The sequence below is a fragment of the Globicephala melas genome, chromosome 5, assembly GCF_963455315.2.
Source record: "Globicephala melas chromosome 5, mGloMel1.2, whole genome shotgun sequence".
NCBI classification, from domain to species: Eukaryota; Metazoa; Chordata; class Mammalia; order Artiodactyla; family Delphinidae; genus Globicephala; species Globicephala melas.
Window position 1 is genome coordinate 47,245,394 of NC_083318.1, and position 16,653 is coordinate 47,262,046.

At 35.5% G+C, this 16,653-nt stretch overlaps 1 protein-coding gene across 2 annotated transcripts in view; it reads left to right on the forward strand.

The window, feature by feature from the left end:
• Positions 1–16,653, forward strand: part of SLIT2 (slit guidance ligand 2) — a 382,749-nt gene that overhangs the window by 278,719 nt on the left and 87,377 nt on the right. Inside the window, exons 10-15 of one of the 2 annotated variants that reach the window (XM_030864309.2) lie at positions 1,670–1,741; positions 2,240–2,311; positions 10,094–10,165; positions 13,960–14,103; positions 14,216–14,379; positions 15,347–15,370. In XM_030864309.2, coding sequence (XP_030720169.1) covers positions 1,670–1,741; positions 2,240–2,311; positions 10,094–10,165; positions 13,960–14,103; positions 14,216–14,379; positions 15,347–15,370 — 548 coding nt within the window. The remainder of the gene's footprint in view (positions 1–1,669; positions 1,742–2,239; positions 2,312–10,093; positions 10,166–13,959; positions 14,104–14,215; positions 14,380–15,346; positions 15,371–16,653) is intronic. The other variant, XM_030864311.2, reaches the window with a different exon arrangement.

Consider the following 16,653-nt stretch of genomic DNA (forward strand, 5'->3'; position numbering starts at 1 on the left):
TATAGAGTCACATCCAAGGGAGGAAGGATTGTTCACAATATCATATGCTACAGTGAGTTCAAGAGCAGTGAAGACTGGGGAAACCCATTACCTTTAGAGACAAGGAGGTCAGAGGGTGAACACTGAGACTGTTGAAGAAAACATGATATTGTAATATAAGGCCTTTGAATCAGAAAAGACCGTAATTTAAGCAATTTGACTTTACCTCCTAGTGATATTTTATTTATGTTGATCTGATGTCCATTAAATGCTTGTAATACATATAATGTCAAAGTATTACCAACATTCAATAAAAATCACTGTATATGGCACATATATAGCCTATATATGGCCTCTCTCTGTATATAATATTTATACATAAATATACCAATATAAATGTATATACATATATGTGTATTTTTTATATATTTTTTTTTAATTTGGGCAAGAAAATGGAGCTCATGCCAGGTATTTCAACAGAGGGATTTAATATGACAAATGAGTTAAACAGCTCTAGAAAGTGACACAGATTAGAAAGCTGCTTCCACCCCCAGGGCTACAGAGAACTAAGAAGTTGATGATATACAAAGTTAGGATCTGGCCCTTAGCAGGAGCTAAAATTAAGGAAGAGATGAGACCACTGCTGAGGACATATCCTGAGGCAGAAAAGGGGAGAATACCCTGGCTTCTCCCTTCGTCCCACCTTGGGTCTCCCACCAGTGCCTCTCACTGATGAAGTCTCACAAAAGCCAGTTAGCAACTGAGCCTGGACTAAATGGTTCACAGGAGTCAGCTCTCTGGGATACAGAGCAGAAGCGAGGAGAAGGGATGGGAAATGTGTATTAGCATATTTATATGGGTAGAAATGAGGCTGAGAGACAACATTTTTTGATGGACTAAAATATTTACCAAAACACCCTGTGAAATATACTGTTTTGTGTCTTTCATAACTAGATGGGTAAAATCTTGTCTTCCTTTGATAGCAGAACCATGGAATAGATAATGTTAGAGGGTTATTTTCACCTCTCAGATTTTAGCGCATCATAAAAACACGGCAGTTGTGTTTAAATGCACTTTGCTGCAGTGGTTTTCACATGAAATATTCACATAATGGATTGACAGAGTCCAGACAGTTTTACTGAAAATATCTGTAGCACTTATAAATTTAGAATATAGGATTTTTGCCTCAGAAGAAGCTTCAAAATTAATTTTCTGCATATAACAATTCTTTCAAGCTATAATATGCTTTCTGTAGAGGAAATGGTTTATAAAATTTAGTATTCAACCATAATGTCTTTTGTGGAAGAGTTATAGTTATCTGTAAAACATGTTCTACATCTTTTCAATGTTACAACGTATTTCTTCCTGATATTGAAGTTAGCAAAACGTATTCCCAACTTAGCTTCTTACAGGTGTTCTTTCTTTTATACAAACTCCAGACTTAAATATTAATGAACTTGTAATGCTTAAAAAATCAGAATATTTTTATTGTTTTTAGAGTTGCTTTGTTTTTATTCCCAATCTTGTACCACATTTAGGGCAGAGCACAATTAATTTTAGTAGTCTTTTTGGAGAAAAAAAAGAAAATATCACTTATAAAGCATATCACCTTTGCTTCTTGACATGGCTTGAATTAAACACATCTGGGAGCTCACATTTCTATTTAAAACTTAATTTTTTTTCATTGCAGACGTTTGGAACAGAACTCAATCAAGGTCATTCCTCCTGGAGCTTTCTCACCATATAAAAAGCTTAGAAGAATGTGAGTGAATAATATTCTGAAATCAGTGTAATTTTTAAAAATTATACAAGTCATGACCATGCGAAGACATCCATTTAAGTATGAATAAGTACTCGACAGATTAAATATTAAATGATGTGACTATCTGTTGCTAGTTCTATAATATTGTAATGTTAAAAGCTAAACTATTAATTTTTAAAGTTCTCTGTAATTTAGCATATTAATTCACACTAGTGTGAATGTACGTGGTCAATATATTATGCAATCAAATTCTTAAATATTCTATTTTCAAAAATAACACATGCCATCTTTAATAATAATTTAGGAAAATAGCCAATAATTGATTTAAAAGTGTGATTTTTTTTTTAAATGTAGGATGCTTCAGATGTTTCATGTTGCAAATTTTATATATGTATTGATAGGTGCAAAACTGACATGCAAAGGCAATAAATAGCTTTCTCCTGCAGTAAATCTCACTGATATTCTATTTAGTTTAACCTAACCTATTTTTAATCTTAGCGACCTGAGCAATAATCAGATCTCTGAGCTAGCACCAGATGCTTTCCAAGGACTACGCTCTCTGAATTCACTGTAAGTATTGACCTCATCACTGAAGGAAAGCAGCATGCACAAGGAATAGTGGCTCTAGTTTTAAATTTGGATTTAAGGGATATACTCTTTCAGTTTTTTATTATGAATTATTAATAATAATTAGTATGAATCTTTAGTGAATTTCATCATTTTTATGGAGAACTGCTACCTGCCACTAAAATTAGCCAATTTTTAGGGGTATATATTTTAAGGTTTGACAGTTCTGCTGTTTAGAGAGCAAGAGTATGAGCCCTTTTCTTGACAATGTTTTCTTTCTGAAGTAAAGGGAAAATGTTTATTTTGGAGTGCTCTGGTCAGTGTTGTGTTGATAATCCTTAAGCCCATAGCCGCTGTCTCTGGGGACAATTACAGTCCCCTTTAGAATGATGTTGGGCGAAGTCTTGCAGAGAACAGTGGAAGACGACCATTGAGAGGGCCCCCCAACCCCTGCTTCGTCACCTAAAGACTTCCCTGACAGACCAGCTTTAATCTCTCAAAGAGCAAAGATAAGAAGGTATGAGAGCTTTTTAATGTCAAAAGGACTTCCAGGGAGATAGCTATGTAAATTAAAGTGGTTCTGAAGTGAATTTATAAAGGCCATTATTCCTTCAAACTTGTACAAAATCTTCAGAAGTCCACCGAGTAGAGTTAGCTTTTATTTCAAATTTTAATTTTAAAGTTTGGAAATGAAATCTGGTATTTTTTTAAGGGGTGATGCTTAGAGAAGGGTTCTTATTGTTGTAAATTACTGCAGGGCACTTAGAAACTTCAGAAGTCAATGGTAGCCAGTGAGAATTTCAGGATACACATGTGTGATACTCAGATAAACACCTTTGGTTTATATAACAGTTTACAGTCATACCAAGGGGAGGAGATGGACCAGCTCTTTTGGGCACATGGATGTTCAAGTTGCTATGCTGGTCTGCGCAGAAAACTGCAGTTTTCTTTGAAGAAAAAAATGGAAAACTATCACTTCACCTGCAGTGTCTGCCTAGGTTCATTTCTGTTTGGTTTTTGTTTTGGATTTTTATTTTAATAGATGAAGTCCAAGACCAGGGAAACAACTATTGGCAGAAAGTGTAAAGTACAGTCATGCACTGTTCTCAGGGTGGGCTGTCAGATTCTAAAATCGCAAAGCGCAATGCAAAACTCTATTACATCACCCAAATTGTCCGTAAAGTACATACCATCCTGGACAGTAATACTATCCAAAGTAAACAGAGCCAACCTCCCAGCCATACAAAAGGACAGAACAAAAGTCAAGTCAGTGTACAAAGTCTTGGTCCTTCAAGTATCTGTCCTCAAAGATAACCATTAAATGTCAAAAAAAGAGAGAAATGGATGGAGAATTCTGATTTATATCTGCTTGCTTGCAGAGTTTACTGTTAAGTTCTACTGCCTTAATGATGTTGACACTTGTGGTTGTGAGAATTAAATGGTAAAAAGAAATAATAAGTTAAATAAAAGAGTAATCATTTTAATTTTGTTAATCATTCATCACAGTAAATTACATTATATTTATTAAATATATATTTATTATAATTAATGATTATAACTTATGTACTAATCTACATATATAATAAACTAACGGCAAATTGGAAAAGAAATGACAACACATGTAAAAGAACTTGTTTGCTGAATTGGGATCTTAGTCTTCAAGATCATAGCTCTCATGTACATAGTTCTTTTGGAAAGCTATAGAAAAGCATTATCTTTCCTTGTAGAACTGCATTTCAGTCAGGACGCTAAGTCACTGAGGAATTTCTAGTTCAAATCATAGCAGTACATGGAAAAGTAGGAACCTTTTTCCAGAAGTGGAATACCCACATAATGCCTTATAATATTATAAAACAGAAAAGCTAGGAGAAAATCAAATAGCTGTGATATCACAGAGAAAGTCCATATATTATAACTAATATCATTTTCCTCTTTGTGTTCATGTTCTGAATTGGCCTTCCAAAGATTAAATTATTTACCCCCTCCATAAAATATATAACTACCCGGATTTGCAATCACCCTTTTCTTCATTTAAACACAATCATAAATTCAACAGAAATGTATTTGGGCCCCTCTTGTGTACTAGTCCCCACGTGAGTGAACGAAACACCAAAATCCCTCCCTCATGGAGGTGACCAATGATAAAGTAAACTATGGACAGAAAATATAGTATATCTGATGATACAGGTGCTATGAAGGAAAACTAAGAAAGGAAAGGGGATAAGGAATGCTAGAGGAGGGGAGAGCTAAAATTTTAAATAGAACAATTAACAAAGGCCCCCCAGTAAAGTGATATTGGGCAAAGATCTGAAGATTGGGATTGTAGGAGTGAGCTCTGCAGAGATATGGAGAAAGAGCATTCAAGACAGAGGGAACAGGGCTTCCCTGGTGAAGCAGTGGTTGAGAATCCGCCTGCCAATGCAGGGGACCCGGGTTCGAGCCCTGGTACGGGAAGATCCCACATGCCGTGGAGCAACTAAGCCTGTGCACCACAACTGCTGAGCCTGTGCTCTAGAGCCCGCGAGCCACAACTGCTGAGCCCACATGCCACAACTACTGAAGCCCGTGCGCCTAGAGCCTGTGCTCTGCAACAAGAGAAGCCACTGCAATGAGAAGCCCGTGCACCGCGACGAAGAGTAGCCCCAGCTCGCCTCAGCTAGAGAAAGCCCCTCATGCAGCAACGAAGACCCAACGCAGCCATAAATAAATAAATAAATAAAATAAAATAAAATAATTAAAAAAACAGAGGGAACAGCTAAATACTGAGGCTCTGAGGTAGGAGTGTGCGGAGTGTTTCAAGACAGAGCAAGAAAAAGTCAGTATGACTTGAGGGGAGCAGATGCTTGAAATTAAAATAATGAAAAGGTTGCAGTTGTTGGTAATGGCAAGGTCTCGGGTACAGCCACGAGGATAGAGGGATAAATATGGTGAAAGACAGGTTGCTGGAAAAGAGTCATGTTGGAGACTGAAATAGTGAGCCAGGAGTTTAAGTCTTCCAGAAAGGGGTGAAGTGACTTAGGTGTATGTAGATTAACTGCAAGAGGGATGCAAATAGGCCACATTTCTTTCTTTAAATGAGGTGTTTACTTGTACAAGTTGCTTTTATATGTCTTACTGCAGCTGTACTCAATTATATAGCCAGCTTAATTTAATCACTACATTTGCTAAAGAAGCGAAATATTTAAAGGTGGTATGTTGCCAAATACCTCTAATGCATTTTATTTAATAAATTGATATTTTATTCAATTACCAAAATAGTATATGTTAGAGAAAACTGGATTTCATCTATTGAGTGTTTTTTAAGGTCCCTCCTATTAAATTCATTAACATTTATTTATTTTTATTAACATTTATTTTGTTACATATTATTATATATCACTATTATATATATTATATACTACTATTATATATTAACATATTTTATTATATAACAGTGTATTACGTATTATTAACAAAATATCATTCAAAATACATGCATCTATGAAATCATTTTATCCTCAGGGCTTTTTATTACTTTCACTGTGACATCAACAAAATTTCTATAATATTTAATAATCATTTCTTAAGAACTTGGCGTACAAGTACATTTAGCCTTGCCTCTAAACATTTTTTATTTTTCATTTACTGGTTGGATTTATATTATATTATAATTATATATATTTATATTAACAAAATAACTTTATATTAAGTGTTATAGCAGTGCAGCATAGTGGCTAAGCATATCTCCTTTAGAATGCTGGATGGCTTGTATTCGAATACTGGCTCTAACTCACTGGTACACAGAGCTAGTTACTAATTTCGCTGTTCTTCAGTTATCTCATCTCTAAGATGGGGATGAGATTATTCCTCTCCTGGCTTTGTTAAAAACACAGAGTAAACTTTCAAGAGATATTACAATAAGACCATGGCAAATTCTTCTCCTGATTCTTATCAATGTGTATGATTTTGGATTTTAATTATCCCAGGGAATTTTTATGCCCAAGATCCTCAGAATATGATTTTCCCCTCTTCTTACTTTTTCACTAACCTTTTACAAACTATTGTAGTTCACTAATTCTTATTTCCTCTCTTCACTAACCAGCTCACAAATTCCACAGTGGTCTATAGTCTAAGGCTTGATTGCTGTATTTGCATTTCCTACAGGCTTTTCTTGGACTGATGTTAACTGTCCAGCACAGTACCTTGCATTTACCACTGGTTTTCATTGAAAATGTAGCGACCTCTGCTTTCTCTTTACTGTACTCTCTTTAAATTTGCTTAGTGTTTTAATTCTCAAGTACACGTGGTTTTTCATTTATAAGTAAGTATAGCTCTTTAACATTTATTTGGAAAGTAAGTCTGCTCATTGCACCTTTTTCATGATAGCCAACATGTAGGTTTCTATTTTGGACATTTTTTCGCTTTAGTAGGAGTTCTGTCTTCTGCTTTCAACAAGGGCAGGAGAAGTCAAAGACTGGCCAGCAGTGGTTGCTGTGTCTTACTGTCCCAGTATTGAAACACCAGAGTGAAACTCGGTTTAGTATTCTTAGCCTTCCTTCTTGTAGCAGGTACAAAAGCTGCCATAAGATTTCCCTGTTGTTTCAAACGACTATAAAAAATTCTCTATCAGCATAACTGTACTGTATATAGAATGGCAAAGATAAGCCATGTATAAGAAAACTGTAGAAAAGCTACCCAATTTGTCATTCTTGGTATTTGGAAATTGTGCGTATTACTCATGTATTTATTTTCTTTTCACCTGAATTATTTTTATCTTGATTTTTAAAAATTTTCCTTCCCTCTTATGAGTGTAGCAAGATTCTCACTGGCCCTCTTGCAGTTTGTATCTTTATGTGATGATACTCCTTTCCCTCATTTTTATAGACTTTGGCCCTATTTTCTTGGCTGCCATCCAATTGTTCTGTCCTGGTCTTTGGACTTTTGATATTTTTAAATCCCTTTTTCCTTCCTACCATTTCGATCTCACTGTGTGTAAAAAAACTATTCAGCCCTAGTATTGCTATACCGTTTTGTAGAGAAATCTCATCCCCATCATATCAAGTATTTATTATAATATTTTTATGATATTCCATATACCCAATTATACCTACACTTACAGATTTCCTACATCCTTTTGTGATTTTCGTCTTTTTCTCCCCTGTACCCAAATTGTCTCATTCATAGTAAACATCTATTTTCTTATCATGATCTTAAAGAAAACAGAATGATTTGTTGGAAAAGAAAATGTTCACAGTGTAAGTATGTCACACTGTCTAGCTAGTCCTCCTTTTGTGCTATTTGAACCAACCTTTGAAACAAAAGACCCAAGTGAACAACCTACTAAATTACTCACCCTTTGATTCTAATGTGGGTTCCCCACAGTTCTTACACATCCTGTTTCCTTTTTAGATCTCGATGGGTTCAAAATGTGAAACTCCTTCAATATTCAAAATAGCCCTTTTGGGTGTCTCTTCGAAGCCATACCTTTTATTCATCTCAGTTGTATCAGCGGCTGGCACACGGGCCAATGGTGAACATTGAACAAGTAACAGCTGGATTCAGTTTAATTGGGCACGAAGCCTAGAACCTGGCAAAGTTCCTGGCACATAATGAGTGTACGATACCTATTGCTGAGTGCATTACTTGAATGATATTCCGTTGAATATCCCGAATTGGTGCCACCTTGATCTGATCATTTGTTCCCTAAAGCCCTCTGTTCTCTTATTCTTGACCTTAAGATATATATTATTATTGCTCTACCCTTTCTTAACGCCCTTACCTCCTTGAGCCCGACAATGTAGAATTCTCTCTTTTGTTCTTGTATTTTTAAAATCGTTTCTTCTCTAATTGTGTTAAGTTTTTAAAAAAAATCTATATTCTACACAAATGAATTTTTATGTTATACTGTATAACTATACCACTGGAATCTATACAAATGAAATGTCACATTGTACAGCATAGCACCCAGCTTTATTTGTTCCCTTAAGAATTTTCTTCATATTTTGTAATATATCCCACCTCTCACTGACATCTTAAAAGGCAACAGCTTTTTCCTCACTCTGATTCATCTCTCTTGCATTATTTTCCTCCTTTCCAAACAGAAATCATGTACAGCTGCCAAACATATTAATTATTTTGATTCTCATTTTGGCTTTTTCCTCCACATTTTTGTTTTACATCTTTATTGGAGTATAATTGCTTTACAATGGTGTGTTAGTTTCTGCTTTATAACAAAGTGAATCAGTTATACATATACATATGTTCCCATATCTCTTCCCTCTTGCGTCTCCCTCCCTCCCACCCTCCTCCACATTTTATGACATCATTTATTTCTCTTCCAAAAGAATACTTCTGACTTTTTAAAGTAATTTATGCCCATCCTAGAGAATATTTTAAAAATAAAGACAGTATATATAGATTCAAATTCAAATGACCTCTGGACAGTAAGTCACTTACCATCTAGAGATTTTCCACTTTTTTTTCTATGTATATATGTATATATTCTTCTAAACAAAGTTAAAATTATACTATAATATATTCTTTTGTATTATGCTCTTTTAAACTTAGTGTTGTATCATGAATACTTTCATTTCACTAAATATTCTTCAGAACATGATTTTTACCAATGTGAAATATATATTTAGCCAATCCCCTTCTTTGGAACTTGGATACACTTTATTTGTATTTAATTTTTCACTGTTATAAATTATTCCATGAACAACATTTGACAGATAAAATATTGTGTTTATCTCCGATTTTTTTCTTAAACTCTTGAGAGAAACTAAGTTAAAATTTATATAAACATCTTTATGACTCTTGATACATGTTGTCAAATTTTTCCTCTAAAAATATAATTTTCGTCTTTTCCTACACATAATTGTGGTCCTCCGCTTTTGAGGCCTGAGAATAGAGGGGCATCATTGCAGATCTGTGGTCAATAGCCAGCATGATGAGTCAATCATTTTCATTTATTTGCTGTTGAAATCCCCTCATTTCACCCTTTCTGTGAATACATTAATTTATTCCTTAATTTGTTCCTGTGCTAATTTATTACTCATTTTACTCTTCAAACAATATTCACTCATCAATCCAATGTTAGAACATCACTGTGTGTCAAAACCTAGGCACCAGGTATGCTGAAGTAATTAAGTCATGGTCCCTGCACTTTGTGGCTACACTTAGTGGCTAATCAGAGGTAGGGACATGACAATACATTCCTATTCGTATTTCTTTGGGGAACATACATTTTAAAAATTCTCCTGTATCAATATTAATGATCACTGTCTTCACAAATCTTACATTTCTTATGCATATACATTATATGTTTAAAACGAAAATTTTACACTTATGTGGATTCCTTTCACTGTTTTCTATTATGATAATCCTAAACCTCATCCCTTTAAAGAACAGTAGGTTCCACATTTGCTATTCTCCTTTGTTATATACTGTGTGCTCTCATTACATTTGAACTGTGTGTGTGTGCGTGTGTGTGTGTGTGTGTGTGTGTGTGTGTGTGTAGAAACACATGACAATTTAACAGTGGATATTTCTATGAAAGGGGAATAAAATTATAAATTATGTTAATTTTTTTGTTTTTCTATGTTTTCCAAACTTTCTACCATAAGCTACGTCTAATCTATAATCAGGGAAAAAACATTGGCAAATTGAAGTTTGTTTACTCAACTATGGCTTTTATGACGTATGGAGCTTACTAACCTCCTATATGCCTGAATACATATGTTTGGCTGAATTTGTTTTGCTGGTTGATGTCTAATTTTTTTGTTTGTTCAAATCATGTTTTTCCAGTGTCCTCTATGGAAATAAAATCACAGAACTCCCAAAAAGTTTATTTGAAGGACTGTTTTCCTTACAGCTACTGTAAGTATTTGATTGTTTCTGATCTGTTGAACCCAAATATATATTTTAGCCAGTGTACCATCTCGTATTTCATGGAGGCTTCAGAAAAATTTGACCCAAAATGACATAGCTTAATGAAATGGAAAAGATTAGTCTAGTGGAGCTAACATTGATGATGGTTATTTATTTGAAGACACAACACTTTGAAATTGTTCCCAAACCTTTCTTTCCACATTGTCATAAATGTGGGCATCCTGGCTGTTCTGTCATTTATAGTTTGTGGAATCCTTGCCCTTTATGAAATTTCTCTGGTTTGATTTACCAATAATTGGAAAGGAGAAAGACCTGGTAATATGTTTATCCACCTTTGTCCAAAGAATCTGCAACAGTGACAATACTAGAATAACATCCCCCAACACAAAGATGGTGTTTAGTAGCCTAGGACAGAGTGGTAACACTCAAACTAATCTTTAGTGAGAGAATTATCTGTCAATTTCCTGGATTTTGTCTTTAAAGACCACTCTGCTTAGAGAATAGCTACAACTTATTGGTCTCGAAAGAAGTATTTATGATACATATTTATAAGAATAAGACTTGACCCCAGGTGTCTTAATTAATGCTCATATGAAAATGAGATTGAAAAAATACGATAATACTAAGATTGTTAGTTTTGGACCATCAAAGTCTATTCAAATCACCAAACACTTATAGGGTATCTCATTTGGGGTACACACTGACCTAGCTACTGTGGATAGAAAGATGAGTATGATATAATTTTTTCTCTCAACTAGCCCACAGTCAGTCTACTTTAAAATTCTTAAGTTTAGAATGCTATTTTCTCTTTTGGATGTGTGTATTTGTTGGAGTTGGGGTTTGAACCACTTACTTGGTAAAAATTTATTCCTGGTCTCACAAACAGCCCAAAGGTTGATTTTTTTCCTTACTTGATAAATGTATGTTTATAATTACATCCTATTATCCACATTTTAAACCTTTCATTATTATGCAGAAACATATTTTATATCACAACACAGTTCATACATATACACATATGTGTGTCATATACATATACACATATGTACACATATGCATGTGTACACATATACACACATGTGTCTGTTCATACAGACACACAAATGAAGCAAATCATTAACAAAACTGTTTAACCTCACTATGTATAGTACTGTCAATTCTGTTCCGTTCTCTCTCTCTTCTTAATGCTACATAACTCAATAAATTGATCTTACAACAGACCAATCCGTCATGATAAATACTGACCTTTGTCACCTAGTGACTTTATTTGGGCATCAAATTATTTTTTAACCCTTCATTTGCAGTGAAGTTAGCAAATATTGTTTCTGATCTTGAATAGGATGACTCTATACACATTATAGGTATAGCTAGGTACTATAGCCAAGTGTTGCCTATTTGTTATTTACTTTTGTGTCATTCTTTCACATCTTCTTAGCATTATTCTCCTCACCATTCACTTACGTTCTCTTGCTACCACTGTCCTGCCTGGTACCAACACTAAAAATGGCACCTTTTTCTTTCCACACACACTTATTGGTAGTTGTTGTAACAAGTGGGTTGATAAACACTGGGAATCTGTATGTAGATAAACCTTACTAAAAAAGCCAGCTTTCTCCCTCTGCCCTAAGTTCTATCTCTAGACCAAGCCTGCCAGAGCTAATGTGGCACAATAGACTCTTTATGGTTAGTTGAGAATTTGGTTAGGTTAAACATCTTAGATCTGCTTGAACAGATGAGATATTGAGGAGAAGAAGTAGGTAAATGGAAGGAACAAAAGAAAGTAGTGTTCAGTACTGTCCCCCTAATTTCTGGACCACCTGAATGTAAACTAAGTCCAAAGTGCTCAGAACGGCACTTTCGTTAGTTGTGTCTTCCAGGCTCCGCATCTTTTCCTTGTCCTTAGCATTGTGCTTTCCAGCTCCTTTCTTAGCTCACTAGTTAGGGAACATGGCCAGTGGGCCGTGTGTTGTGGCCCCAAGTGGGGAGGTATAGGATTAATCAGTCCACACCTCAAACCATGCCTCTAAGCTCTTAAGAAAGTATTATATAGATCACAGAGAAAACCAAAACTGCAGTTTCTGAAGGAAGATAAAAAAAGAGTACAGCAGGGAGAACCACCACTAGAAAGTCCTAGCTTTGCATGTGCAGGGAATTGAGGTCTTAAAAAGGCAAGTAAAACTGGAATACCCTGAATTACAGAGATTCTGGTGGGCAAATGGGAAAACAGTTTTCAGTGTGTTAGATAAGAAAGCATCATACCCAAACCACATAGCACATATTTTTTGAGCTACTAAATTTTGTTAAAGTCCGAAGTATCAAAGCTCTGAACTGAATGGTGACAGAGAAAAAGAAGTATCAAAGAAAATTCTCTGCCCCTGGAGGGCTAAACTGTCTTTGGGCAAACATGAGGGCCTCTATAAAATAGTTGACAAGACTAGGTAGCACTGACTGACTTCCTAGAGGAAGGAATACATTAGTTGGGTGGCAGTTGTATTCTGGAAAAGTCTTGTTCTGGAGAAGGTGGACCTTCTGTGAGACCTTGATAGGCCAGAAGGTTGAGGCAGGTGGAGAGTCGGGCAGACACAGGGACATATAACCTACAAGAATGATGTTTGCCCAAGTGTGATCTGTAAACCACAGTTCCACAGAATATTGATGCAGAATACCACTGGTTTGCATGAGAAAAAACAAGTTTGTGGGATATTATGTTAAACCAAGTGAAATGGATATGTATAATGCAGAATGAGGGTCTTCGTGTGATAATGCCACTCTCCAAGAGGGTTATAAAGTAGTCGTTCAACAACAAATATTTATTGAGCACCTAGCACATGCCAGGCATGTGGGAAACAACAGAGAACAAAATAGACTAATATCCCTGTTGTCTGGACCTTATACCCTTGGGAGAGGGTTCATGCAGATGGCAGTCAGCAAGAACATAATAAATAAGCAAATCACACGTAACAGAAAGAAATGTGTATTTAAGAAAATAGAAAAAGTAGATTAAAGTAAAGGAATTGAGATGCTAAGGATAGGGGAGGGGCAAAGACAGGCTGATGGTATTGGAGGGAGTGGCGGGGGGAGGCTGAATGGAAAAGGTGACATTGCAGCTGACTCGAAGAAGCAACATAGTTAACCAGGCAGACATGTGGGAGAAGAGCCTTCCAAGAAGAGAAGAGAGTCTGGCAAGGAGACCTGTGTGGCTGGAGCTGAAACAGCCAGGAATAGAAAACTTGGAGGTTGTAAAGTTCAAAAAAGGAACCAAAGACCCCATTGGGCATTATGGGCTATTGTCAAGTCTTAGGTTTTATTCAGAGCAAACTGGGAGTTGTTGCATGGTTTTGAGAGAGGAGTGATGTATTCTGGTCTATGTTTAGAAGTCTCACTCTGGCTACCGTTTTGAGAATGGACTGAACTTCTTTTTCACAGAGCAGCTCCAGGGACTAATGTTTTATAAGAACTTTATGGTGCCCTTGACAGGAGAAACTGGCTCTCACCCACCTTTGTCTATTGCTGTACTTCTACACATTCCAGAGAATATATTTAATAATTTTTGTTGAATAAATGTATAAGTACCACTCGATTTAGTCAATCCAATCATTAGACATGACCCATGCTTTATCTGCCATGACCCCAAATCTTCAGCCTGTGATACCTCAATGATTACTTAATGTTAAGGGTAAAAGAAATGGATTTCTTGATTGGGTTTTCTCAAGAACAACAGAGTCTTGAAGATGGGTTAATGAGATACTACACTTTAATCCTACGACTATTTAATCAAACAGATTATTGAATGCCAACAAGATAAACTGCCTTCGGGTAGATGCTTTTCAGGATCTGCACAACCTGAACCTCCTCTCCTTATATGACAACAAGCTTCAGACCATCGCCAAGGGGACCTTTTCACCTCTCCGTGCCATTCAAACCATGTATGTATATAGGATTTGGATCAAACGTGATGACCATTGTATTCACTCTGAATTGGAGAGTTGAGTTCATTGCAAGTCATGTGTAAAAGTGTTCTGTATGTGTTTCTGAAAGGCATTTGGCCCAGAACCCCTTTATTTGTGACTGCCATCTCAAGTGGCTGGCGGATTATCTTCATACCAACCCAATCGAGACCAGTGGTGCCCGCTGCACCAGCCCCCGGCGTCTGGCAAATAAAAGAATCGGACAGATCAAAAGCAAGAAATTCCGTTGTTCAGGTAAGTTCTTACTCTGTGTAACATTTCCGCAGCGTTACCCAAAACAGTAGTGAGATGTACAGACAGCTGGCCTTGAGCTGAATTACCAAACATTGCAGAATCGTATTTCTTTTTCTTCTGCCCATGAAGGAAAAGAACTGTAGTCACAATTCATGTAGCACTCCTACATGTAACCTTTTTAACACAATATCCAGCAGAAGAAATAAAGAAAAAAAGACGCCTGGATACTTCATACTATAATCCCAGGGTTTGAATTTAACAGGGGCCTTTTATCTAACTCAGTGCCTTTAAAAGGCTGTAAGTCTCAAGTTTGTTGTATTGTTTTTCACTGAGCAAGAGTAAAGTAATTAATCATGTTTCCATTTCTTTAAGAAAGTGAACTGAGATTTGGTTACTTGATTTGCTCAGGCTCAGAAGTAGAGGGAAAAAAAAGCTCTGGATTCCTTGCTTCTCACACTGAATGCTGTTTTCTTGTTTTGCATTCTCACATTTTGAATAGGACTGTGAGGGTACATTCTTTTTCCAAAAGGCCATCTTTTAACACTTTGGGAATATTACATTTACTTATAAAAAGTGAAATATAGATGCATTTTATTAATATTAAAGGGAAAACTTACTTCATTGAAATTTACTGTTTGCTTAGGTATAATCTTTTCTATTTTCTCATAATAAAGTGCATTCTATATGTTTTGGGTAGTATGCTACCTAACTATTCCAGGAGTTATTTCACATTCGGCAGTTAATTTATACTAGGAAGCTAATATCAAAACAAAGCCCTTTATTGTCCATGGTTCCAGATGCATTTCCTACTCACTGTACATGATTATACTTCAGCCACTGCTGTGAATATACATTTTCACTTAATTATCTATAGTAACTTTAGTCCATTCTTAATCTAATATAACTCATATCTCTGCTTGCTGACATTCAGGTGCATCTTCTATTTTTTTTCTCTTTTTTTATTTAGCTAAAGAACAGTATTTCATTCCAGGTAGGTTTTGCTCGGTAGTAGGACTAACTGCAGACACCTTTTCCTCACCTTATAAAATGTAGCTTCTAAAACTTTGATATGCATGCTTTGGAAAATCCAGTGGGTACTCTGTAGCTATATTTCCTTCTGCATAGATCACTTGTAGCTGTTTCCTGAAAACCTGACCTTTGCATGCAGCTTCTGATGTTAAACATATTACTATTAAACTCCCACCTTTTTCTCTCTCTCTCACTTTGGCACATTATCTGAAATTTCTCACAGTAGCTAAAATGTTTCAATCTATGGCTTTCTACTTAAATAATTTTCTCTCCTTATGTTGTATATCTGCCCTTTCAACCTGTTTTTAAAATATAGCATCTTAAGCTGGTTTTAAAGACAGAGACCTTTCTGTTGTCAAAGAACTAGTTCTACATGAAATCAGTCTCAAACACACAGAACTGTGTTTTCCATCATGAGATTTACTTTTTTATAGAGATTTTTTATACTAAAAAAGTATCCCTTATTTTTTGCTTTACTTTGCTTGCTGTTGCTTCACTTTTTATACCAAAGCAGCAACTTCCTGCTGATTTATGTGCAGTTGGACTTTGCTTGTGATTTAAAATTCTTACATCTCTGGAGTCACAGTATAACTCCACGAAAACAATATTGACATCCATCCTGAAAGCATCAGAAGTTCATGGGCACCAAGTGCCTTGGATAACTTGGGCAAATGAATGGAAAGTTTCTTAGAAAAATAATTGAAATGTTTTACCACTGCAGTCTTAACCCTATCAAGGCTGATGATTCTAGAACTAGCTCTTTGAAATATGTTTCTTTACTTATTTTTTCCTTGCCTGCCAATTGTGTAAAATGCCTCTTGACTTGTTTGTTTTAAACCATTATATAAAAATACATGTTAGTAGTTCATTGGCTACATTTACAATATCCTGGCTATATTCTAGACTATAATATATCTTAATAGTTATAAATTAAAAAAATATTTATCAGGTGTTAGTATGAAAAAACGTACTTATTTTCTTAAGAAGAACTCTGGGTTTGGTCTCTATTTTAAGGAGATATGCGTTGCTTGCCATTGTTGAATTATAATATGAATAATTGTATGCATTTAACAGATTTTGTTTCATTACACATTTTGACTTGAATGATCAGTAATATATATATTACACTGGCTGCATAAGAAGTAACATGTTGAAAAGAACAGTTGATTGGCCTTCATTGGCAAGCTTTAAAATTCAGTGTTTTTACCCAATTATTAAGTAGAAAGTCATCTGATAGCTATTACC